At 33.4% G+C, this 27994-nt stretch overlaps 1 protein-coding gene, 1 long non-coding RNA gene and 1 pseudogene across 2 annotated transcripts; 2 read left to right on the forward strand and 1 right to left on the reverse strand.

Moving 5' to 3' along the window:
• Positions 1–392: 392 nt before the first annotated feature.
• LOC114730615 (uncharacterized) lies at positions 393–24215 on the reverse strand. Its single transcript, XR_003738846.1, has 3 exons — positions 24149–24215; positions 12112–12117; positions 393–403 (listed from the first exon to the last, which is right to left on the reverse strand). It is a non-coding gene; the product is annotated as an uncharacterized LOC114730615 (long non-coding RNA).
• LOC114730603 (chaperone protein dnaJ 10) lies at positions 7026–11678 on the forward strand. The gene is made up of 10 exons (XM_028917707.1): positions 7026–7154; positions 7347–7468; positions 8105–8164; positions 8618–8700; positions 9237–9402; positions 9512–9641; positions 10070–10228; positions 10330–10505; positions 10996–11076; positions 11239–11678. The coding sequence occupies exons 2-10, from the start codon at positions 7382–7384 to the stop codon at positions 11317–11319; spliced, it is 1023 nt and encodes a 340-aa protein (XP_028773540.1). The 5' UTR covers positions 7026–7154; positions 7347–7381; the 3' UTR covers positions 11320–11678.
• LOC114730593 (uncharacterized) lies at positions 24099–27714 on the forward strand (annotated as a pseudogene).
• The last annotated feature ends 280 nt before the right edge of the window (positions 27715–27994 follow it).

Genomic DNA, 27994 nt, shown 5'->3' on the forward strand with positions numbered 1-27994 from the left:
TTAATTATTCCTCGTAAAAATTTTAATGACATTTTTTTTCCGGAAAAAATATTTAGCAAGTCTGTGATTGGATTATTTAAGTAGATTGTAGTATAAATTATATATATATATATATATATATCTAGATTTGTATCCTTGTTTTTTTTCCCAATAGCAACTAAATTAGGTGAGAGATAAGAATCAACTTCAAGAGACAATGAGAATGGAGTTAGGCGTGGTGGAGGGGGTAAAGCATAAGGACGCTCTTATTAGACAAAGCAATTAATGCATTAGATATCAAACTCATTTAAATCTGCTAAGTGTGATTTGCTTCTCGATCACTATATATATTTATATATATATATATATAGATATTGTAAAGTAAAGAAGGCTTATATTGACTGTATACGAATAATTCAAGCCCCTGATATGACTCTTTCTGGCGGCTAAACGAGAGAAAGAAGCAGCCATGATTAGTTCAGCGAATTGCAAGGGGCAGTCGGTTTCATCTCTATATATATATCCACAATAGTCTCAAAAACATATCCACTTATCCCATTTGCATATAATAATCCAAAAAAGCTACTAGAAAAGAGAGAAACGATAGAAACAGAGAAAGAAAGATATAGCTAGTTTTTCAATAGCTGTTCCCACTGTGAAATGTCTGTGACACAAGATTAAAGATATATGTGTGTATGTAATGTATGTATGTATGCGTGCTAGCGCACACAGCAGAATCAATACATAGATATATTGAGTTGCAGAATTTTGGAAAATGCAGAAAGCAGAAGGGACCCATCAGGGCTTTTGATGGCTATTAATTAATTAATGCTGGTAATATTATTGGCGTATATGTAATGTTTGTATATTTCTACGGATTAAGTTCGAGAGAATAATTTAGGAGAATAATTTAGAACTTTGAAAAGGATCATATATATTGTCCGTAAGTTAATTATCTGCAATTTAATAACTTGCACCAAAGAATAATAACTACTCCTTATATATATATGTAATGCGATATTATATTATATTGAAACGATTCTTTCCTTTCATTTCTTAGTTATATATGTTTCACTTTGGAAGAACTCTTATACCGATACATACATATATACATATATATATATATATATATATATTCCTCCAACTGTGGGTTTCCGAATGGAGAGAAGAATATTTCCTCATGCACACAAACACTATAAAAGAACGATAAGTTCAGTGGGCATTGGAATACATAATATATATTGCAATTATAATGCGGTGGAATAAAAAGAATAAAATTGAAGGTAGGAGAAACTGAAAGGAAAAAGAAGTAATTTCGATCATTTAATAAAGCAAGCAGTCACTTTCACAGAGGATTCTGTGTTTGATACGTGCCAAAAGCTTGTGTTAAATATAAACACGAAACTCAAAAGTTTTGCGATAGTGTGATGATATTAATTTGTATATACGGCCATGATATGAATATATAATATCTATATATGATGAATGCTAGAACCTTTTCATTTATTATACGTCTCACTTTATTTATATAGATTCTCTTGCAGCTAAGCATAGACTTTGGAAAATGGATTGAAATTGTGGATTAAAATGAATCATATTCTGTGCGTCACTTGATTTTGATTGAACCAGAGATTCCACCCCATCCCCCAATATATTCGGTGCAGTGCATGGCATCCATTAATTATGGGATATTTGACATATTTACTTACACAGAAGCAATTCAGTGGCCAGCAGAGAGCCGCAGGTTTACATCATACACACAGTATTAATATATATATAGATACATATATATATGCCATTCCATTTTATTCTGCTAGAGAAACACACAGATTTCTAAACACGATAAAGCACTTCATTTAGTGACCAATTGTCCCAGAGTCGGTGCATTAAGTTGTCTGTGTGATTAGTGGGTGGGTGTTTGTGAAGAGACACGGGCGAGCAAATCTTATTAAAATTATTCAGATTCAGTAATGGGGATGCTATACAAGTTATGTGCGGGCTCATATCATCAGTGATCTGTATTCAGACAATTGTACAACTCATTGATTGGGATCCACCGTTAAAGTCCCACCGCACTTGTTTCAGATTAACTGAAGTTCAATATAATAATTTGATACCAGTATCATGCCCCATCCTGGCTCCCATATCGGATATAGGAGATTGACTGAGGAGTTGGATTGGATTTGATCCGACATAAAATATCTCAATTCTCCTTATTTAATTTGTATTTATCATTTCTTCCCAAATCATAATTTACCCAGCTTACAAACTAATATATAATCTAATGTTATACATGATGATACTGTTTCGGAGAGATCACATTGTATTATAGTTAACTAAATTATTTGACTTTTCTCAATTTGTTAAATGAGTTAAATAGTTTTATGTGAAAAACTGAAAGGACTTGTGGCAAGTATATGTAAGCGCGTGCGGGGGGGAGAGGAAAAAGAAGGATGCATGGTCCTTAGATATTGATAGAAAAGAAATGAGGCAAAGGAGAGCTGATTAGGGACAGTGTGTGAGTGTGTGTGTATAAAGTGGATATATGATGAAGTCTACTTTTAGAGAGAGCAAGAGAGAGAAATGAGTTTACATGACATTTGTTCGTGAGGAATTGGAAGATGATGAGATGAGAAGCCTACTTAATTGCCCGCTCCCATTTGGCTGCCTTCCTTGAAAAGGTTTCTCAGTTTTTCTGACCAGTTTGGCCTCTCCTTTTTCGCCATGAATTCTCTAGACTGTTCTCCTCAACATCGTCTTATATTCATGCACATCAAACATAGCCGAGCTCTAGAGGATTCAAATTTTGCAGATATTATTAGTCAATACCATCGATTTCTCGCCTTTATCAAGTTACGTAATAAGAGAAAACTCTAACAGTAACATCTTACTTTTCCTTATCTGCTCTCAGAAAAAGAGGGAGGTTTTCAGGTCACTGTCCCCCTCGTGTGCTTCCAGCGAGATCGAATGGATAAAAATAAAGTTGGGATGGATGTTTGTTCCTAACATTTAACTTTTGAGATATTACTTTTTGTTTTCTCTTCTTCTTCTTATTCTTTTTTTTTTTTGGGGTGAGAAAGCTTTTGGGATATATATTCAGGATCTTCATGACTTGGAAAAACGAAACATCTTTTTCGTAATGGAAATCGAACTCAGAGCATCAGAAGAATTGATTGAAATCAATACGTAGTGTCCATGTCCCCTTGGGCCTAACATAAAGCATGCATTGGCAAATTTACTTTTAAGGTAGGTTTCTTACGTGGTAATGGCGTGAACTTGTGGGCTGAAAGAAAATTTTGATGGGCTTTGAGCCCTAAATATTACTACTCTTGGGATTAGATAGTAATGGGCTGAACTGGATATTGATTGAGGCCTACCAACGGCCCTTTTACCTCCAACCCAGATATATTATTTGTCAGCAACCAGGTTAATTAATGTGATGAATCAAAATTCAAATTCTTATTAAGAGATATATCTATATTTAGTATTTGACAATACTTCAAACATGACTTCCTCCACCAATAAGAAAAATTTTAGGGAAAATGACAATAAAATACCACCTAAATTCCAAAAAGACAAATAAGGGACCTGAATAACCAAAATGACAAATAGGACACTGGGTACCAATTTGGAATATAGATTTTCGGCCAAAAGACCGAATTGCCCTGATTGTCTCTGAACATTGAGTAGTGTATTCATGCGATAGAGAAAGGGAGAAATTGATTTCCTTCTACGAAACTAAATCCAAGTTCCTGCAGTCACCAAAAAGGATTTTTCGAAATCACGTTGCCGTCGTCGTAGGAGTAGATTGCCATCGTTGAATTTGGTTACCATCGCCGAAATACATTGCCCTGTCTGAAATAACTTGTACCCCTGAAATTGTCGTCGTCGAAGAGGTCGTTGAAGTATTTGAATTATTCATGAGTGAGTAGAAGTTGATGGCGGGATTTGGATTATTCATTTTTGTGGCTGTTTCATGGTGAAATAGGAACAGGATTATTGCATTTGAGGGTTCATATTCAGTATTTGGTGAATGATGAAGCAGAAATCAGAAAATAGTCGCAAGCAATTACGTAATGTAATTGCTGTCATATGTTTGCTGGTTTTTGGTAAATCCCATTCCGTGAATGGTAAATTTTAATATACATGTAGTTAATTATGAAACTTAATAGTTCAATGTTTATTGTGATGTACTTCAGGTGCACGTTCACTGAATGATTTATTTATGCTTACAAGTTGCTCTTCCGGTGAAAACAGGTTTACAAAACCCATTGAAGAAGTGGTCACTTTCACTATAAAAGTTGTAAATCCCATTATGTGTTTTGTAAAATTCAGCGTGAAATTTTATTGGTGGTGAAAAGTAAGTTACTCATCCCCCGAAAATATATTGCAAAATCTATTAACAAAGCGGTCACTTTTATCACAAAAGTTGTAAATCCCAGCATATGTTTTATAAAATTCAACGTGAAATTTTATTGGTTTTTAGAAACAAGTTACCTATCCCCTGAAAACAGGTTACAAAAGCCATTTAAGAAGTAGTCATTTTCACTATAAAAGTTGTAAATCTCACTGTGTGTTTTGTAAAATTCAATGTGAAATTTTATTGGTTTTTAGAAACAAGTTGCTCATCCCCTAAAAAGAGGTTGCAAAACCCATTTAAGAAGTGATCATTTTCACTAAGAAAGTTGTAAATCTCACTATATGTTTTGTAAAATTCAACATATAATTTTATTGGTTTTTATAAACAAGTTGCCAATCCCTTGAAAACATGTTACAAAACCCATTGAAGAAGTGATCATTTTCATTATGAAAGTTGTAAATCTCACTATGTGTTTTGTCAAATTCAGCGTGAAATTTTATTGATTTTTAGAAACAAGTTGCTCATCCCCTGAAAAGAAATTGCAAAATTCATTTAAGAAGTGATAATTTTCACTACAAAAGTTGTAAATATTACTCTATGTTTTATAAAATTCAGCATAGAATTTTATTGGTTTTTAGAAACAAGTTGCCAATCCCTTGAAAACATGTTACAAAACCCATTGAAGAAGTGATCATTTTCACTACGAAAGTTGTAAATCTCACTATGTGTTTTGTCAAATTTAGTATGAAATTTTATTAGTTTTTAGAAACAAGCTGCCCATCTCCTGAAAACAAGTTACAAAACCCATTGAATAAGTGGTCATTTTTACTACGGAAGTTGTGAATCCCACTATACGTTTTGTCAAATTTAGCGTGAAATTTTATTAGTTTTTACAAACAAGTTATTTATCTCCTGAAAACAGGTTGCAAAACCCATTAACAAAGTAGTCACTTTCACTACAAAAGTTGTAAATCACAATATGTATTTTGTAAAATTCATAATTAACTACATGTATAGTAAAATTTACCATTCACATAGTGGGATTTACCATTCACGTAGTGGGATTTACCAAAAACCAGCAGGCATATGACAGCAGTTACGTAACGTAATTGCTTGTCATTGTTTTCTGATTTCCACTTCATCTTCCCCGCAGGTTCACTCCCTCTCTCACTACAAATCCTCTTTCCCACAACCAAAACCCACCAAATCAACAATCTCTACAGAATGGTGATGCGAAGGAGTAAGATAATAGCATTTCCAACATTCTTCTTTCCTTCTTCCCACATTTCATTACCGTCGGTCTTCCTCTCTCCTTTCTCTCACTGCGTCGCTTTCTTCTTCTCTCCTTTCTCTCACTTTCAGACAGGGCATTTTGGTCTTTTGGCTAAAAATATGAATTCCAGATTGGTACCCAGTCCCCTATATGTCATTTTGCTTATTCAGGTCCCTTATTTATCTTTTTGGAATTCAAGTGGTATTTTATTGTCATTTTTCCAAAATTTTATGGGCTTTCAGCCTTATATATTACTATCCTTGGGATTAGCCAGTAATGGGCTGAACTGGATATTGATTGAAGCCTACCAACGGCCCTTTTACATCCAACCTAAATGTATTATTTGTCAGCGACCAATGCCGAAGGGGTTAATTAATATAATGAATCGAAATTCAAATTCTTATTAAAAAATACGTTTATATTTAGTATCTGACTATACTTCGAATATAACTTCCTACAACAAGAAGATATCTATATCTAGCAAAAAAAAAAATTGTCAGCTGAGCTAACAAAAAATATATATAATCTATTTTTCACACAACTGACAAAAAATATTTTATTTCACAAAGCACTTCCTTTATGTCATTATACTCCTAATGCAGTAATGCAGAACAATATGTGAACCTGCTTACTCCAGTCTGATTTCCTCGACTTTGCTTAACTTGTCTAACCAAATAATGCGGGTTGTCTTCTGACTCGTGTACGCGCTCTAACAGACAGTCATTTCACGCCTCCGCTGTAACCATGTGTCCGTCACATGAACATAACGTGTCCAGAAATTGACCAGTGTCGTCCATTTTTTGAAAAATATATTGTACTAAGTTACGCCCCTATTAATATCAATATTATCAATACTCAATACGAAATTTATATCTTATATAAATAACTAAAATTTCTAACATTCCTCGTAACTTGTAAGCAGTATAATCTTTTTTTGTTCCCGTCAAAACATATATTTTTTATTTTGCGAAGATCCATCCGGCTTGGTGCAGGCTTCTGTGAAAAGAATCCTCAATATGTTAGTAATTATTTATATCCAAATTATAAGAATTAGTTGATAAATTTGAGGAGATTAATAAATAAGTATTGTATTTTCTAAAATATCCTTGTTAATCAAGTGTGTTAGCTAGAATGACTATTATTAGAAAGACTATTTTGAAAAAAATACATAAATAGGAGAAACAAAATATATTAAGATCTTATAATTATAACCAAAATAAAATTTAAACAATTAAAGATCAGAGATACATATGTCACTGTCACTCATATTGAAGGGGAAAAAACTCAAAAAAGAGAATGTTGCCCGGGAATTTTAGGTGAAAAAAAGGAAAAAAAGCGCCAAGAATAGAAGTTTCCTTTACGGCCATATTTGAAAACGGCGCCGTTTCCTCTGCAAACGGATCTACCATTCCAATCTCGTTCCGTCGTTTGTCTACCCGCTGCTTTGTAATTTGCTTGAACACAAACAAAGAGAGAATTATCACCATCTCCACCAGGAGCTTTGCGTTCAGTGTGATTTGCTCTCCCTCTTCGCTATAATCGGCATGTCTCTTTCTTTCTCAACGTCTTGTCGATTTTTTTTGGGGTTAATTTTTACTTTGTTGATAATTTGTCTTCAGCTTTGGTCCTGCTCAACTGCTAATGTCTTTGTTATATAACGATTAAAATAGTACTGTATGATTATGAAACCATGGTTCTATCTGATTGAGTGTGTTTTCCTCATTCGCTTATAAGACCTGTGAATCGCGATTCAAATATCAAATCAAGCTATGGTGAAAGACACCACATACTACGACGTATTAGGCGTTAAGGTTGACGCATCCCCTGCAGAGATCAAGAAGGCCTACTACGTGAAGGTAATAATTTTAATCGTGTTTTGTGTATTTTTGAAAGTATATATGAGTACAGAATTGAGATTTGAACAGGCTTCTAATTTTACCCGATATGGTCCATGTGCGCAAGTAATGTAGTGTATTATGGAAGCAGCTGGACAATCATATTCAGTTCTTTCATTAAACGGAGACTCTCAAATAGTTAAATTATGCGGTTTTTGTTCAGTTATTTGACTTTTACAATTTCTTTTAGATCGAGTTATATGAGAATTCTGAGCTCAATATAATGCGCAAATAATGAGCTTATGATCTTGTCTAGTCCTCTTATTCTTCCTGTAAATGCATCCATTAGATGGTAGCTTGCTGTGCGCTTCTGATCCAGACTATCAGTCAGCTAGTCACCTTCTGATGCATTCTCCTTGGAACGTCTAGTTATTTTCCATGTTGGGAGCATGAACTTTGGTCAGCTGAAGACAAGTAAAAGACGAAAAAGGGTCTTTTGTTCTTAATTTTAGTTTGAGTGTGTAGAAATACCATCTTTATCCTGTTGGTTCCCTTCATCTTTTCCCATTATTATTATCATTATCACTATTATTTTAACATAAGCACTGTGTCTTTGCGTCATTAGAACCTTTTGTTTCCATTTTATTGTCTTTGCAGGCAAGGGTAGTACATCCAGATAAAAATCCTGGAGATCCTAAGGCTGCAGAAAATTTTCAGGTATGTTAATGAATGCATCTTATGCACAGACTTTTCGCTTCTTAGAGATTCGATGGCACTGATGGTTATTAACAAAACTATTTACTTAAGGATAACGTTCTGAGTATATTGTTACTACATATATTATGTGAAACAGTTATGATTTGGTGATTGTTACTACTAGATTTGGTAAAGTTCTGCCCTGCAGTGGGAAGGCAATTTTTCCCCTTTTCAAAAGAGTACACTTTTTGTGGGGTTAGAAGGAATTCTATAGTGTTTTTTGTTCAAATTTTATGTAAGTAACGATTTTTTTCTTCCATGGGTTGGATTGATTGGTAGCTCAAGACCTATAAACAGGAATGTTTAACTTATTTCATCACCAGTTTTCTTCCACAAGCCTTATGATCTCTTCTATCTTTCAACCCCATTCCTCCACCCCCTCAATATATTTTAAAATGTGGTATCCATGCTCAGGTACTTGGTGAGGCTTACCAGGTTTTGAGTGATCCTGAGAAGCGTGAAGCATATGATAAGAATGGAAAGGCAGGAGTGCCACAGTAAGTTTATACAACCATCTATAATTGAAAAATAATCAAAGTTTGTGAGTATCTTATCGTTTGCTGAAGTTCTGTCTTTGCAGCTTGAAGCTGAAATCCATGTATTCAAAATGAAACTTTTTAATTATTTGTTTCATCTTCTTCAGTGACACTTCCTTTTCTCATTGTTTTCTTCTGTTGCGAAATAGTATTTGTAACAAATTGATCTGATGATGCTTACTTTTGTTCTAGCTTTTATATAAGAAAGAAAATTAACTGGGTATTTTCAGTATGAGGGCTGTTTAGGTTAAGAGCAGTTTGCTGAGGGCTGAAATATAATTTAATATCGTTATGTCCAAGTAGCTGCAGTAAAATTTTAAAATTTTGGCGAAGACCTAATGTCCAGGAGTTTTACTAACTGCTAATGATAATTTTCTTTTGAATTCTTTTAAATGAAACTCAGTGTGCAACATTTGGTTTTAAATTTCTTTGTCAACAAAGAAAACAAGTATAATAATAAGCTTACTTCTTCGTCTTATTACTATTATTCTGTGCAGAGATTGCATGATTGATCCTGCAGCTGTATTTGGAATGCTTTTTGGAAGTGAGTATTTTGAAGAATATGTTGGAGAACTTGCACTGGCTTCTCTGGCATCTATAGAAGTTGAGGAAGACACACATGATCCTGAAACTCGTAGGCAAATAATTCAAGAAAAGATGAAAGTACATGTCTTTTCCCTAGTGCTTTAATTGAGTTCCTCACTCCCTGTTTCCGCACTCTGTTCTTCCCATCTTCTAGTAGCTGAAGCTGTTCCTACTTTTGTCGCCATAGAAATGGCAGAAGGAAAGGGAAGAAAAGCTCATTGCAACTTTGAAAGATCGCCTGCAACCATTTGTCGATGGTCAAGTAGATGAGTTCACAAAATGGGCAAATTCAGAAGCACGCCGTCTTTCTCAAGCTGGTGAGTTCTTCCCATTTACACTTCAATTCAACCAATGGCCCTTTTTCTAGGACGATCTGTCAATTTGGAAAGTTTATATAAATCTTATAAATACTTCTTTGTATCCATGCTCCAATGCATGCTTATCTGAAACTGGGAATCACAGGATATTTGCTGTCGCTGATGATATTTGTTATGATTTGAACCTGTTATTAACAAATTTTTAGTCAACTTTATCTGTCCATGTTTGCTCGTAGATTCTTGGGATTGAATTGCTGGCTTAGTGGCCATCATCCATTAAATATTTGCACGGCTTGCTACCATGAGATATAATTTTCATTGATGATGAAGATCTCTGAAAATTTTCATGATATTAGAGCCCTGCTCTAAAAATTATGCTTAGAGTTCCTTTATCTGGTATTTTTATTTAACTTATAGCTCATGTTCAGCTTTTGGCGAGGCCATGCTGCATACAATTGGCTATATCTACACACGAAAGGCTGCAAAAGAGCTGGGAAAGGACATGAGGTATATGAAAGTCCCTTTTTTGGCAGAGTGGGTTAGAGGTAAAGGACATATGATAAAGTCACAAGTGATGGCAGCTTCAGGTAATAGATTAATTAACATCTGGATATCCTACCCAGTGAAAAGTATCTAGGTCTTTTCAAATATTTGTGGAGGTTTTAATGAATTTGAGCTCTGTTTGTAGGCGCCGTGTCCTTAATTCAAATACAAGATGAGCTGAAGAAGAAGCTAGATGATGGAGAAAACAAAGAAGAAAATATACTAAAAGCTATGGAAGATAAGAAGGATGCTATGATTAATTCCCTTTGGCAGATCAATGTGGTTGATATCGAAACAACTCTGTCACATGTTTGCCAGGCTGTAAGTGTTAGTTTGAAGCTTTCTGTCGCTTGAGAATGTTATATTTGTCTGCTGGCTAATGACTTCCAGAAAAGTTGCATGTTGCAAAAGTGAAATATTTCAAGCATGTCTTCGCTTGCTGGGCCCAACATGTGCTATATCTTTGTTGTCAAACTCACATTATTAGGTTCAGAATGATTAAACTAAAAACTCATTGCACATCATTCATTTATCAACCTACCAGAAGATGATGCTGAAAGAACAAAGGTGCAGGAATTCATCATATAGGCACTTGTGCACTCTTTTTTAGTGTTGAGGTTAATAGCCCTAAACGATCAAGCAATCATAATGTTAGTGATTTGATTAAGTATATTGAGTGTATTGAGTGCTGGTAATCGCTAGTTACATTTCAGCCGAAGTGTAAACATTGTGCTAACAGTTACTTATTTTAAGGCATCAATTACTTGCAAGATTTCACAAAGACCATTCTCGCACCTGTTATTGTTCTCAGGTTCTTAAAGATCCTAGCGTGTCCAGAGACGTGTTGAAACAACGGGCTAAAGCCTTGAAGAAGTTAGGAGCTGTCTTCCAAGTAAGTTTTATGTGATGATTTGCAATATTGCCTTTACGAGTTTACAGTGACTTGTGCGACTCTGCAAGAAGAGTGTTCTAATTGAGCTTGGATCAGTCATTTCAATAATCAGCTTCGTTATCTTGTTTATATATAATTAAGGGTGCTTCATTTTCACTTCAGGGTGCTAAGGCTCCTTACAGTAGAGAAAACAGTCTCCGCCATGAAAGTGCCGGAACTGGAGATGCAGGTTCATCATCATAGTCACTTTGGTGCTTTGTGGAGATAATGGGAATGGTGCTTCATGTTCATTGTGTTCAATATAGTGTTTTGTGTTGAGTTGATTTATTTCTTACGCTATTAGTATATGTGCATGGCATGTAAATTTTTTTCTTTTTTGGGTCATCACAGTCCTGTATCAGAGTTTGTTGGATTTATTTAGTTCCTGAGCGGTCGCGGGGGAGCCTGGTATGCGATTTGACTTGTAGATTGGACTAGAATTAAGTGTCGTTTTATTTTTAGGGTTACACTAGATGTGGGCCCCGTGCATTGTATGAAGCCTAAGGTAAATAATAGTGAGACTCTTTTTGAATATTTTATATATGTTGGTATTGATATTCTTATATCTTAGCATGTAACTTTACATTATTGAAGGGCTACTTTTTATTTCATATTATTAATAAACAATTTTTCTGAGGTAGGTAATACCGACCATATCACTTTAAAAAATACATTCAATTGGATGATTGGGTGTCAAGGACTTGCACTATGCATTATTTACTACCCTACTCATCCCGTACGCTATCAGATCATCACTAATTGTGGGATTTTACTAGTTTAATTGGAGGCTTTTAATTTGAGTTCTGAGAATGTAGTAATGTTAAAAACCTGGAGGTAAAGCTTTGCTATCTTTTGTGACTTTACTAGGTTCCATCTAAATTAGTCTGGACTCTCAATAGAACTTTCAATTAAAGTGAGATACATTTAGACGGGAATTCTTAAGTGGGCATAACGGGGGTGAACTAATCTAATTATTGGACATTGATCATTAACAACGCAAGCCTTACTCAAATTTAATTGGAAAAATCCCAATTAAATCTATCTGAAATAATGAAATTCTAATTAAGGCTTATACTTTTAATGAATTCCTAATTAGGCTAAGAGGTCTAATTAGGGATTTTCAAATGTTGCTGAAAGACTGGAATGCCTCTTTGTAATAAAAAAGGAAAATTGAATATGTAGGTGTAAATCTAATTTTAGTTTTAATTATTCTAGTAGATTTACTAATGAGGACGTGGTCTTTCTTAGTTTCAATTTTTTTTATTGGCTATAATCGTGATTTTTCTTTTTTTTATATTATAATGTTTTTGGCCAAATTTTCATGTGATAATGTTTAAAGAAAAACATGTTAGTTAAATTCAATTAAAAGAATTAAAACTAAAATTAGGCTTTTTAATTATGAAGGGCATTTTGGTCTTTTAACAACATTTAGAAATCCCCAATTAGGCCTCTTGGCCTAATTAAGAATTTGTTAAAAGTGTAGGCTTAAATTAGAATTTTGCTATTTCAAATGGATTTAATTGGAATTTTCCCAATTTAATTCTTCTTTCAATATTAACTTTTTAAGAAAAAATAAAACGCAATTAAAATAACAGTGTGATTTGAAATCTCGCGAAAATCTCAGTGAAGTGGTATAAAATAAAATTCATCCCGACTTAAAAATAAGAAAGGTCCGCTATATGCAATACTAGTGATGATGGCAAAAGAGCACTCTCACCCACATTACTAACGCTTTATTATGCTATGATGACAAATCATCCCACCCTACAATTTGATATTTAACTGTTCTAGAAGCATGCATGCAACATTATAGAGTCCACTATTAGCAAAACCTTTTATATTATACAGTTAACCTTACATTATATACTACCTTCAGCCTTAATTATAAAATCTCGTTTATAGTTTATAAATAAAGTCTTATGATTAAAATCAGAGATAATATATGAGTAACAAAGTGCTTCCTCACAACATGGGCAATGCTAAATTACCAACCCTTTTGGTTAGCGTTGAGAGTTGAGCAATTTTTAAAGGCTAAGATGATAATGTTTGAATTAGGGAGGCTGCAAGAAAATGATAAGCATGCTAGCCTTAGAGACTACTTTTGAGGGAAAAAGAAACGGAGAAGATAAGAAGACCGTGTTTGTGTGTGTTTTAATGTTATCACATAGCATCCCTTTATTCTCCACCAGAGTGGTATTTGGTGCTTCGTTCTTGTCGTTTAGGATCATATTGAAAGCACTTTGTCTTCCACATTTAATTATTTTATTATGCCAACCTAATCCCTCATTTCCAGCCTCATTTATTAATCTTTTATGCATAGCTAGGCATGCTTCCTAGTTTTCTTTCCACACCCTTTTTAATTTGGCTCATAATTATTATAAAAACTGGTCTCCTTACTCGTTATAATAAAAGAATTTTGTATTCTATGATCACCTCTTTTAAGAAAATATTTCTAAATTATATTAGATGATCCTCCATTATCTTAAGACTACAGTACTTATCGAAACATGCACTACGACTTTTTGGGGGGAAAAAACGACTGGAAATATTCTTCCATACATTGCACAAAGTTCAAAAGATTAAGCCTTGATATTCATGATTTGTGAATAGTGCAACACGCTATACATTTTATGATTTTATTGTATATATATCAATTGATAAATTGCAGTTATATTTGTTTTGATTAAAATAGAATTCAATTTGTTGTTTATATAATCATATGAGTACTAAATATTTGAATAGTTCTGTGAACATGAAAATAAAGTGCGCAAGATGCTTTTAATGGTGCTTTACATTTTTGTAGGCAAAAAAAAAATGCTTTACATTTTGCAGAAAATAATGGAAATTGGTATCATCTTTGAGAGTGTATTCGTCATATTTTAACTTGGAAGAGATTCGTGTGCATTTTGGTCATAATGATAAAAGTTGCTGTCTAAGTTAAGCATATGATTGAAAGAGTGAGAGATTAATTTACTCTCCAGTTATGATATCTTTTTGAGTCTTTAGCAAGTATGCAAGAGTATATGTTTCTTCTATTCTAAGTTAAATCACCGGAAAAAACTGTTACAAATATGATTTCTTAACTATTAATTATTGAGATAAATAAATATCTAACTGAATTAATTTTAATACCTACTATCTATATTTGAATAATATTATTGTAATATTTCTAGTTTCAAAATAAATGAATTGTTTTGACCCTATGATGCTAGTGTGTGTGTGTGTGTGTGTGTTGATGGAAAAGTATTGTGTTTTCCCATGCATGCAGAGCGTCTAACATAAGTTATAAATTATACTGCTTAATTATGACATATGAAACAATAACAATTTGGCCCTCTTCAATTTTTATATATTTTATTTTGATGATATTAATATCGGTAAATTAATGGCATGCCAAAAATAAAACTAACAGGGCTTCTTTTTCTGTAATTTGGGTAAATGAGAGAATAAGATTTGTTGTAAAGCATAATGAAGGAGTAGCCCAATAATTTGCAGAAAGGTCAAAGCTCAAGCATTTTATATATCAACCCACTACCTTAAAAACAGTACTTTCATTAGTGCCCCAAAACAAAAGCAAAGTGCTTTCCTTTACCTTTTCCCTGTGGCTTAATTTATTAGTAAATTGCACTAAACAGCTTGCACAAGTGTCATTGTGTCGATTTCAAAGCCCTCCCTTTGGGGTTTGCTTCCCTTTGGGAAATATTATACATACGAAACATCCATCTATCCACTGATCACTCTTCTGCTTCTCTCGTTTCAGAGCTTTATTCCATTTCATGCCTCTCAATATGATGCCTCTGATCACCATCAACAAGTTCAGCTTTTTCTTCTTCCTCCTCATTTCTGCATCACTTTTCTCCACTACTACTTTTGCAGGTTCGTATCTTTCTTTCAATTTGCAGCTTTTGGTTCTGATCAGCCTCTGACGATCCCATTCTCACACACATGCTTGCACTGCTAAAAGCAAGGTGGATATATATATACAAGTCAAACAAAAATTCCTCATAACTGATACAAACAATGTGGAATTTTACCTTATCGAATGCATATACGTGCATATTAATTAAGCTTTGGTTAGCTTTACTTGGCTTGCGGAAAATTTATGAGTTTTTTATTGCTTCATCATATTCCTTCTTTTGCTTAATTATAGTTTTTGACCATGTTTGTGTATGAGAGAGAGAGAGGGAGAGAGGCCTGCGTGGGTGAGCTTAATGCATTAAAATTGCAGGAAGAGGATCCAAGTTTGTCAGTAAGTCGGATGCAGAATATCATGTCGAAGAGGTATGTATGTCTGATAACTATATATTATATATAGTTGCAATTCCTTTGGCTCAGTTTTGTCTCATCACCTTAATGCTTTCTCTTTTTATTAATATGTGCATACGACGTATATACATAGCTTTCATTTTTGAAAGGCTATAGAAACACTTGGCTTCTCAATTATTTTTAGTTCTAGCATAATGCACTTTGTATGAAAGATTATATATATAGAACTCAAGAGTGGTATAATTTTGAAGTTCCTGTGCCGTGCGTAATTCATGAAGACATTTCAAGGTATAGTGGTGAAGTTTGCTGTATTTATCAACACACACACACACACACACACACACACTGCCCTTTTCCTTTTTTTACTTTGAGGAATATGTTAATATCTGTATTCATATCTGCACACATATATTTGACGTGGCAGGGAAGATGGAAGAACAAAGAAGAAATAGCAGTCAACCACGAAAGGCTTCTCTGGGGAGATTATGGAAGATACGATCCATCCCCAAATTTCTATAGGCCTCGCCACAAGATGATTCCTAATTAAATCTCCGTTGCCATCTCCTCTCTCTCTATATATAATAATCGTCCAATTTGGGACCTTAATGTGTGAGAATACGCAGTTTGGAACATATATATGGTTACATATATAGATATATATATATAGGTTATATATGTGTGTGTCTATGTGTAATGTGGAAGGCGCAGTTTGGAACATGTCCACATTAGTTACTTGCTGCACGAGCTTTACTCTTTTCATCCTCATCTTATATTTGTGTACTACACACACACACACACCCGCTAAACTTATACAAAATTGACGGGGAATTATCATATATTTTTCATGTATTAGAGTAAATTATTTGGCATGGCTTTTTTAGATGGGGAAAAAAGCTTGGATTTATGGTAGAGACAAATGAGTTTTTAGTTCAATAGTTAGGTTAAGTGAAAAACAAAAGATTGACTTGAATTGTTTTTAGTTACAATTACCCTTATTTCTTTTTTTTGAAATGACGTCAATTAGTCTTTTTATTTTTTAAGTATGCGCATCATTTAAACTAAAAGAGTTGTTGTCTTAATTTTTTCCTCACATGGAGATGAGCAATTAATTTTTTTAGACTTGATTATAATTTTGTATGGAGTTTGAAGCTATAAGAGAGAGAAAATTGATTGGGGGGGCAAAAGACTCATACATACCCATTTGGCCACTTTCACTCTGTATTATTATTTTTTCATTGGACCCTTCCCCACATCTCCTTTTTTTGGGTCTAATACGTGTAAATAGAAAAATATCACAAATAACAACAATTTTTTTGTAGGAATTCTTGATTTGAAATTTTACAATTCAAGTGGTTTTTTTTTTGGGTGAGATTTTCGCTATATAAATCCTCAGACAATATACATGCGTGCGTGTATTGAAAGATATTTTTTGCCCCTTTTTTTTGGTAGACGCACACATCTTAAATGAAGCCTAATTTGGGTCAAGTGATGTTAATCGGCCCAATAAATTTCAGCCCATTAGCCCACAATATAAGTTGCCTTACTGGACCATCCGGCCCATTAATACAATGATGCAAAGGAGCGTTCTTTCTCATTTGACAATAAGTTTATGTTTTCCTGGATTGAAAAAAAAAAAAAAGGAAGTTAGTTTTCATCTTCTGTTTAACTTATCAAGTTTAAATTATGTATAATTTGTTGGCAGAAGAGGTTTAAATTGTGTTTTATAATTTGTGTAAATCAAACTCATGGCAAACCCAACCATACGTTACAGTTTTTGGTAGTGGTCAACGACTGCATTTTCCCCCCCACAAATATCGGTTCAATATATCCGAATTGTTATTTTGAACAAAAATCAAGCATAAATTGTTGAGAAAAGATATTTTTAGAGGCAGAAGGACAAGATTATCCCCATGATCTCCATCACTTCATTGACGGATAAAACCTTCGTACATTTTTAAGATTGAAAATCCATTCCTTGGACGTTACCGTGTCTTCTCACAACACAACTCTATTTTATCGATGTTTGATGTCAAAACCCCCACTGTTTTAAAAATTATTCACATAATAATTTGACTGGGCCACCACTCCACGTTCCCAGTTTTCAATAATGAGTTAATATCTCACTTTTTTTGCCAACGAATTTTAATATCTCCTTTTTTTTTTTCCGAACTACAATATCTAGTTATTATCTACATATAAAATCATATTGATAGCAATCATTGCGTTTTTTTTTCCAAAAAAAAAAAGAAGATGAAACTATCCGTTTAAGGCTTAACTTAAATTTAGACTAAAGTATACATTTGGTTCTTTAATTTTATGTAAGGTTTCAATTTGGTCCGTTAATTTTTAAAAGTATATTTTTGATCTTTTAACCTTAAAATTGTTAGTCTTAAATGATAATTTTTTTGTAATAATTATAGTTGTTTTGAATATTAAACTTAATATGTTAGTATTTATTAATATTTTATCAGCATTCAAAAGCTCAATATTATCATTTTTTGTTTACAGTTTTAAGGTTAGAGGACTAAAAATTTATTTTTTAAAGTTAAAGAATCAAAATGAAACCTTATGTAATATTAGAAGACTAAAAATATTCTTTAGTCTTTAAATTTAAATAAAAAAATTTTTTTTGGCCACCGGGTGAGGGGGGCGGAGAGACGGGGAAGATATGCACTGGGATGTCTATAATGAAAGAATCGTCTTATTGAGAACAAATAATTTTATTTTCAGGTTATTTTGATATAAATTTTTATTTATATGCTATGCGGATCTGTTATATTAATTATATAATTAAATATAAAATATTCAGCGTTCTTGAATATTGAATTCGTCATTAGTTAATGCTTTCATGGCATGATTTCTATAATGAGTATGATTATAACTGTAACTCTAGCTTATCTGATGAATTTGATCAAATATCTTTTTACCAGTAGCAGTCAAATATTATTTATTATTTGATCATTATTACGTAATTATACATAATATGGTGTTTTGGTTTGTGCATATTATAAAATTTAACTTTAAGTAACGTATGTGGATTAATTAATATTATCCAATATCGAATGATTGTATTAAATAATTATGAGGGTAAAACAATCGCAATTATAAATCTGAACAATAACAAAACCAAACAGACGAAAAAAGCAATATAATACGCGCAGGCGCGCGCACGCCAACTGTTTACGTAAAGGTGTCATTTAGTTACAGTACCCCAACATAAAAATGTGATTAACAGTCTTCATCAAAAAAAAAAAAGTGATTAACAGTGTATATTAAATACTCTTCCTGTTCTTAATATAAAACTTAATTATTGAGTTAATTTTAGTTTTAAATATAAAATATATTTATCAGTTTTTCTAAATTATTCTTATGGATACTCCATCGACCATAATTAAATAGAAGAGGGATGGGGGATATTAAAAAAGATGATTATGATATTTTAAGAAAAATATGTCATATTTTTTTATAATTAATTAACTTGCCTAACTTCTTTAATCTAATCAAATTAGTTAAATAGGTCTTACACTACTTCCGGTTTTTAATATAAGACCCTGTTTGACTTTTATTTTAATCCTAAATATAAGACTTCAATCTACTTTGTTTCTCATATTTATACATTTTTTTTAAGTAACCCTTCTAACAATAATAGTTTTAGTCAATACACTTGATTAGTAAGGATATTTTATGAAAGACAACACCTATTTAGGACAAATAACTAACTCAACTTGTTTCCTTAATCTCCTCAAATTAGTCAACTGGCTCTTATAATTAGGGTCGGAGGTAGTATTAAAGACCAGAGGAGTATGATAATTGATGTCAACACTTTTGTATCACAGCATTTATAAAAAAGAGAATGACAAAAAAAGAAGTTAAAAATCAGTAAGTCCCAAATTAGATTTGATAATAATATTTTATTTGGTGTTGATAATACTCAATTTGTAATTGATAAAAAAAAATTTATTAACATTTTTTTTATATTTATAAACGTTCAGTCTTTTTTAGTCATTTTATTCTTTATAAAATATCTCCAGAAATAATTTTTCAGCGATAAGCGCGCACAGAAACAAACATTAATTTAAAAATATTTTAAAATGTCTATTTCGCTGAAGTGTCGTGTGTGACTATTAGAAAGGAATGGCACCGCTTGAGAGCGACCGAGATGGAGTTGGCCGCTCATAGAGGTCGCTTTCCAAAAGACGATGATACCCTCGAGTCCCCCGGCTCAGATGCAGCAGAAGAAGGGCATGTTGGGGAAAAGCAGTGGTGCCGTGTGACAAGAAGAACACGCAGGCGTTGTGGACCCACGAGAAGGCATATTTAGGTTCACACTGACATGTTCGCACCTCCGACTTTCCATTTGCGTGCACGACTCTGCGTTTCCCTCACTCCCTTTTAGCAATTACTAAATCAATTCGAACTGGTATAAGTAATTGAAGCACTAAACGGCCCCAAAAAAAAAAATTGAAGCACTAATTACTTAAATAAATAGTTGGAGGAGGACTTAACTTTAGTCCTAACTTTTATATACTTCTTTCGGTCTTAATATAAACATTTATTTGACTTTTATTTTAGTTCTAGATATAAAATCTTAATCTATTTTATTTTTTATATTTATTTATTTATTTTTGAAATGGTTCTTATAATAATAGTAGTTCTAACCAATACACTTGATTAGTAAAGATGTTTTAGAAAAGACAACACTTATTTATTATAAATAATTAACTTTTCTTAATCCATTTAAATTAGTTAGCTAGTTTTTATATTAAGTATTAGAATAATATTATATAAATCTAATGGATAAGGGTTTTTTTTTTTTATGGTGGTGGAGAAGGGTTTGTTTTCTTTTCTTTTCGTTTTTTTAATGCCTGTACTCTGTATATCTATTGATTATAAGACACTCACTGCTCTCCATGAAAACCTCACTGTCCTTAAGTAATCTGAAAACATGAGCAAGAATTCATGTTAAAATAATTTTTAACACCTATATAATATTTAATGCTACTCGCTAATACAAATTTAAGCATGATTAAGAATAGTCTAACTAAAAAATTAATTCACAGATCCCTATAATTTCACTTGGCTTTTATTACCTATGTGCTTTTTTTTTTTTTTATCACTCAAATGAAATTATAGGAATCTAATTAAAACTCACAGGAAACTATATTAATATGATACAAAGAAAATAAAACTACATACGCTTAAATAAAATTAAGCGAGACCATGAGGATGTAATAAAAATAAAAAAATTACATAGACCTTGTTAAAAATCAGGTGAATACTATATTAATTCTATGGCTTTTTTTATGTTCTGTTTTTTCAAAAGAAAATTTGAAACTAATGTTAAGGTTTTTTTTTTCTTTTCATTCGAGTCCATCCGTGTAAAATAATATTTTTATATCGTAACATTACCAATTTAAAACCATAATTTAATAAATTAGTCTTTTCATGTTAGAGTTGTTTGGCTCAACTGATGATATCAAACACTTTTTAAAGTCTTAATTTGAATAAAAATTATAAGTCCAACCTTTTGTAAATACTACATCGGTTATTACTATAAAAATTAGTTTGATATTCAGTTTAGTTATAAATATAAAACCATAATCTACTTTATTTATTATATTTTTTTAAAAGATAGTCTTGTATTAGTTGCACATGTTGAATGTTCTATCAAATGGTAGTTCTAACCAATACTACTTCCGGTCTTTTAATATAAGACCTAGTTTAACATTCAATTTGCTGTTAATTATAATATCCCAATTCACTTTGCCTATCATATTTATCCATTTTTCCTAAGACAGTACTTGTTGTAGTTACGCGTGTTAAATTTTTCATTAAATGATAGTTCTAACTATTATACTCCTCCGGTCCTAATTATAAGACCCAATTGACTTATTTGAGGAGATTAAGGAAGTAAGTTAAATTGGTTATTTATAATAAATAAGTGTTGTCATTCCTAAAATATCCTTACTAATTAAGTATATTGGCTAAAACTATCATTATTAGAAAGATTATCTTGGAAAAAAATGCATAAATATAAGAGAAAAAATAGATTGGGGTCTTATAATTAGGACCAAATAAAAAGTCAAATGGGGTCTTATAATAAGGACCGGAGGAGTATATGATTAACAATGGTATTTTAAACAATATTTATTTATTACAAATAACTAAATTTTTTTCAATCTACCGAAATTAATCAATTAGCTTTTATATTAAGAATCGGATGTGATATACATGAGAGTATTCTATAGAAGATAATACGTATTTATTATAAATAAAAAGGCATCTTTCTCATTATCTTCATTCTTCACAGTAAATATTGCGTATGTGGCTATGTAGCTTTGGAAAATATAACAAACGAGAGTAGTGCGAAAGAAACAAGCTAAGCATTCCTAATCATTTACGTGACAGATGAAAGCAACAGGAGAATTGAATCATATGTATAAAAAATGGATTGCAGGTATGATGGAAAGAAATTATGATGAATGACTTTTGGACACCTGTGTATTGTAATTATGCTGCTATTCCATATTCCATGTGGTTTTTTGACTTGCAGAATTTGCAACCCGTGATTTCTCCATCATTCATCGGGAGCCAATGATGTATTGCCCAATTCGACTTAATTTCAATCATTCTCCCCATCTATTTCTATTACTTTGAAAAATGGTTCCTCTCTTGTTTGATTATGAGAACGATTATTTCTATGGTCAGCTTAATTATATTAAATAGCCCATAGTTTTCTCGTTCATCCTTATTTTATTATCTTTTATACGGAAAAAATTAAGAACTCAAGATTTGCATATACAAGTGTCTTGGATCTCTCTCTCAAAATCTAAACGGGACGATTTGCCCCCAAATGTTACTCGCACACAGGCACACACATTTCGATGTATGATTTTCTCATTCCAAAATTATAATTCTTCCAGTGCTAATAAAATAGCGTTCAGATTTGAGATTATATTGATGTAAGAAAAAATATTAATAAGGAGGCTAATAAATTATAACAAATGAGATGGAAGACGCTGTGTGTATATATAAATATTTTTTTTTCTATGCACGAATATCTTTTTATTAAAGATAATCTTGTTCGAGGTATTATTTGACACTAAATATACATTTTGTTATATTGTGAAAGATTAGCTCATTTCGCTAAATTAAGTCTTATTGGGGTTACGTAGATATTTCATATCATCATGTTTTGTGTTTCTAAACTATTGGAATTATAGGATCCTAATTTTCAGGCCAGAGCAAATGCATAAACTGGGCTCCAAAAAGAAAGCCTGAAGAAACACCAGAAGTGGGGGGAAAAATGCACGAGCACATAATAATTATTGTAAAAACTAAGCAACTGATTGAGTAAATTTATTTTCCAGTATTTAATCCGTAGATGATATTGATTAATGGTAGTTATATAATCAAACATATAATTTCCTAGAGTTAAATTATATATATATTGATTTAAATATATCCTTGTCTTTTATTCAACATATTGGCGTATGATGAAATACAAAAAATATAATAAATTAGAACGTAACTACATTTACATATGTGCTATGGGGCTTGTGACTGTTCATGGACAGAAGTTTGAGATATAAGTAATTTAAGGGGGTGAAAAAAGAATCTAAAAATTACAAGAAAGGAATTTATCAGAGAGAATAATGCTTTTTTGTTTTTCTTGAAGCATCTCTCATGAAAATATTAATTTTTAGGATGCTTTCGTGACCTTTTTTTCTCATCAGGAGTGCTGAAGCATGGAATGCGTAGTGCCCACTCCGAGTACAGCACAAGACACAGCCCCGTCTAACCTTTTACCCCACCAATATTCCCCCCCTTCCCCCTCCCCCTTCCCCCCTTTCACACACCTTTTTTCAATTAAAAAAAACTAATGTTATTTATTAATACATTTGATGGTTAATAATTCCTTTTAAAATTACCAATATTGTACCTGCGCTTAAAAATTGGGAAATAAGTAAGACTTTTATAATTAAAAATGAACTGCATAAACTAAAATTAGAGAGCCAAAAAACAGAAGACAGAGAAAGGATGCATAGGCAATAATATCCATAAACAGAAAATCTGAAAATACCTGCAATTTGTTGAAAGAAAATTTTGTAGGGCCATTAATTTATTAAATTATATTTAATGAATTTCCATATTTTAAGGGTCCGCACTCCGCATACATCAGCACAGCAACAGCCCAGAGGAAATGCGGAAAGGTGTCAACTCTTTTTTTGTTTATACGGCGAAATAGAAATACTATATATAATGGGAAATATATATATATACTCCTCCGATCTTTAATATAGAACTCAATTCTTGAGTTAATTTTGGTCCTAAATATAAGACCAATTTCTCATATTTATCAATTTTATCTAAATTACCCCTATGAAACTCTCTCACTATAATCAAGTAGAAGAGGGAGATTGGGTATTAAAAAAGATGATTATGTTGTTTTAGGAAAAATGTGTCACTTTTTATAATTAACTAACTTACCTAACTTTCTTAATTTAATCAAATTAGTTAAATGAGTTTTATATTAAGAATCGGAGGAGTATATTTATATAATGAGTAAATCAACGAGGAAAGAACTTTAATCCGAGGTGGCACAAATTCGCATGCCGCGCGTCACTTAACTCCGTCACAGTCATCTACCCCACTGAGGAGAACTGCGCTGCGGACACTATGTAACGGGGTTAAGTCCACCGTCCGAAGGCGTCCCCCACTTCCTCGTCTTCATCTCTCTTCCCTCCTCTGCAGCATCAAACATCACTCGCCCACACTCTCGCTCTTCATCCCTCCCTCTTCCTCTCTCTAGAATCTCGCTTTACAACTCCAAGGGCGAGCTGGCGGGCTTGATTTCGGGAAAGGTATGGCCTGATCACGTGTGGTTCGATCATAGTGTTTTTGTATACGGAGATTCATATTGCGATGACAATATGTGGGAGATTTTTTTTTTTCCTGGATACAACAATATGGGGGATATTATAGAGGGCTTTCTTTGTTTAATAGACTATTATTGTTAGTTTTATGGAAACTTCGGTGGTTTTGACTGAAATTCCGTTATTTTTGCATTAATTTCGGATCGTTATGACTTTTCAGTGTGGTGATTTTTTTCCTCCTAATTTTGGCCTGTTTGTTGTTCTAGATTTATACTCACTCTCAGTTCATCTATGAGTATCAGATTTCATCATTTTCTCGGCGCTTATCTTCATTTTTCACGGATTTTTTTAGTTGATGCTGTTGAAGTCCTGCGATTTGTTTGTTAGATTATTTGCGGTTGGTGCCGTCACTGATTATGAGAGTAGAATAAGATTATGGGGTGTGTTTCTGTTTCTGTAGAAGTCACACTATTGAACTGTTTGTGTTAATTTTGCTCGCGGCCTTCTTTTTGACTTAAGATTGCTGTTGCAATTGTGATTACTTGTATTCATTTTTTTTTTGCAAGAAAAATTCTTGAAACCTAAAATCATATGGATTTCGATGAATTATCTCTGCAGTAGATTGTCCTCAGTCTCTCCCCATTTTCCATGCTCTTCTGATTTTGAGCTCCTTTTTTGGAGTCTATATCTTGAGATTTTCTTTCTAACTCTTTTGGATGCTGTAATCTGCAATGGCCTCTGAGTTGAGTGAAGTGTATGTCAAAGAAACAACGGATTTCAGTTGTATGATAGAGATGTCAAAATCTTTATGAACTTGTTTATTTTTTCCGAGTGTACTTACAAGTGTTACTCCGTTGATAATCTCAACTGATGATATACCCTTTTTACTAACATTGTAGGCGAACAACTGTATTGACAGGTTAATGGTGCATATTTGTAATTGAAGATGTAATTGATGGTTGTGTTAATATAACGAGCCAGAAACTTTTGTGTATTCAAGGATGGGTGCTTCTTGTTGTGTGGCTGCCAGAGATAAACCATACCAAAGTGGATCAGCTAATGAAATTTTGCATAGGAACATCCGCTACTCTCCAACATGGAGCTTTCGCTGGGATCATCGAGGGCGTGTAGCTGGTGAAGATACTTCTATAAATTGGTTTTCGGATGGTATTAGCCGGAATGAGGGATCAGAAAATAAGAATGAATCAACATATGCATCAGAGGATGGGAGCCCTTCACAGAATTATCAGAGGCATAGATGGCAGAAACACCAATTTCTGAAGGAACTCCTGGACAGGCGAGGACATCAACTTCAGGTAACTTCCATTGAGCCCGCTCTTTCATATTATTCTATAAACATTTATCATAGATATGAGATCTGTGGACACTATTGAATTTTTTTAACTAAGATACAAATCCTCCATTTTAATTTGCATGGTTTTGTCTGAAGTGATGTTTTACTCTTAAAGATACCTTATTCAAAGCAGATTTTGAAGTTCGTAGTTAGACACAAATCAATGACAAGTTTCTAAGTTTACCATGGTAAGACATCATATGGGCAAGATGATATGAGATCTGTTCTAAGCTTCATTATGTTGGTATTCTGATGCATCCCCTAGCACTATAGTGGCCCGAGTTTCTTAAATAATCTGAATCTATGTCCAACAATGGAATCAAAAAAAGCTCTGTTTGCTTCATTAATCCATGTTAAACATTGATAATATCGCTGATAGCAGTTATTAAAGTAATTAAAAAAAAATGCAGACATGTTGGAGCTCTTCCAAACAGTAACTAACTATTGAATAGTCATATTCTTTATTGGAGGTTTAGGAAAAACTAGATTTTGCTGAAGAATTATTGCTGTGCTGTCTGTCTCATGCGAGACATCTACCCTGCTATAAGTGTCTGTAATCTGATGGTTCACTGTTGAATGCTAAATCTCTTAACTGGCTAATGTATTTTTTTGACATGGTTATTATTTTCACCGCAGAACAATTTGTTTCAAGTAATGCCTCCATGGATGTCAACGTGGATCAGGTGAGCTTACAGTAATGAAGGAACTTCTTGTGTTACGCTTTTGCTCGCTGTGTGCATGTGATTTGTTTGACAAGGCCTCTATGCATGGATATTTTCAGGTGAGGGGGTTGGCTGAATCACCAATGGTATCATGCATGCCCATCTCCTGCAAAACCATCGCTTTCGTTGCTTCAACTTCACTGTCAGCATCTCCCTTGTCATCTCGAAGTCACCTGCCTCCGTCCACTTCAACCCCTGTAAGGTGGCCATGCCGTTCCCCAGGACACCAGCTACCTTGGCAAGGTTCTGATAGCCAAATGCCAGGGTTTAAGTCACCAAGCAGCTTCTCTATGTCTGAAGAGACCAGCATTTCCTTCATGGAGCAATGAATCAGGTAGGTGCTCCCGTGGTGGATTTCCGATGGTTGGTCTATACCTGGATTTTCTGACCTGATGGCCATTCCCATAGAGAAAGATGGTCATTTGATAGTGAGTCTTTTGGTTGTAATCGTGAAAGGTTGGTTAGATCCAGTAGCCAGACTTGTAACTTCACCTGTTGATTTGCAAGCATGTGGTGTATGCTCAAAGCTTTTATCTGAGAAGTCTTCTTGGAGCACCCAGAAGATAATTGCGAGTAATGACCTTTCAATAGTTGCGGTCCTTATGTGCGGACATGTTTATCATGCTGAATGTTTGGAAAGTATGACACCCGAGATTAACAAGTATGACCCGGCTTGCCCAATTTGCACTTTTGGTGAGCATCAAACTCTTAAGCTGTCAGAAAAAGCTTTGAAAGCTGAAATGGATTTGAAGGCTAGAAACAAGAAATCAAGGAACCGGGTTGTCGATAGGGATGTTGATGATGATTCTGTTGTGTTCGATCATTTTAGAGGGAGAGGGTGCCAGGGTAAAGGTCCCGGGATGGAATCCAGTTCCAGTGGGAGAAGCTCTTTTGGGAAGCCCTTTTTAAGGCGACACTTTTCATTTGGCTCGAAGGGTTCTTCCAGAACCTTGTTAGATAATCATCCTACAAGAAAGAAAGCTTCTTTTGGGCAAGATCTAGCAAGGAATAAGCTGTGTTGTTGGCTGTTAAGATGTAAGTTGCTCTGTCTCTCTATTTTGTCTGTTATCTTACGCCATATTAGCATAAGGAAATGATGTTTTTCTATTTTACCTTTTGTAGTCAGGGATTGCTTTGCCTCCAGATGTAATTTGATCTGTGTTCCCAGGCAGCAGAAATTCAAATTGAAACCTTAATGTGCCTCATCATGTAGTCTAAATAGTAAAGAGTTTCGCGTGCTATGCATAAGCAATTTTCTGACTTGTATGCGTTATCCTCCTTGTAACCAGATTCCACCTGTCGATCTTCTCTGCAACCTCAGGATTGTGAAAGGGCAAGATGTAATTCATCAATCTCTGATTTTTGAGCATCTTCATATACCGATCTATGATTTCAACTGGAGTGCTGAAGTTAATTTGTAAAGAAGAAATGTGGAAGCATACAGAAGGATTCGATGAATATAATGAAGTTAGTGTTTTGGGATCAGGGGTCTTTTTTTCATTGTGTACAGATTAATTTGTTTTATTGCATGGATATAATGCATATCCAGATGATATTTTGTTGTCTATGGGTCTTCTGAATGCTGAAACTGTATGCCATTTGCCTTTTGGGAGTTGCTGGGCAGTGTTAGGCAATACCAATTATTTTGATTGACTTAAGAG

Source organism: Neltuma alba, unplaced genomic scaffold (assembly GCF_004799145.2).
Source record: "Neltuma alba isolate B1F8T4 unplaced genomic scaffold, ASM479914v2 tig00002509_pilon, whole genome shotgun sequence".
NCBI classification, from domain to species: Eukaryota; Viridiplantae; Streptophyta; class Magnoliopsida; order Fabales; family Fabaceae; genus Neltuma; species Neltuma alba.

Bases quoted from the DNA above. Each gene is read 5' to 3' on its own strand.
- LOC114730603 (XM_028917707.1), top strand. From the start codon at position 7,382: ATGGTGAAAGACACCACATACTACGACGTATTAGGCGTTAAGGTTGAC. The intron at 8,165-8,617 runs GTATGTTAATGA...ATCCATGCTCAG, and splicing joins AGGCTGCAGAAAATTTTCAG to GTACTTGGTGAGGCTTACCA. The intron at 9,403-9,511 runs GTACATGTCTTT...TTGTCGCCATAG, and splicing joins TAATTCAAGAAAAGATGAAA to AAATGGCAGAAGGAAAGGGA.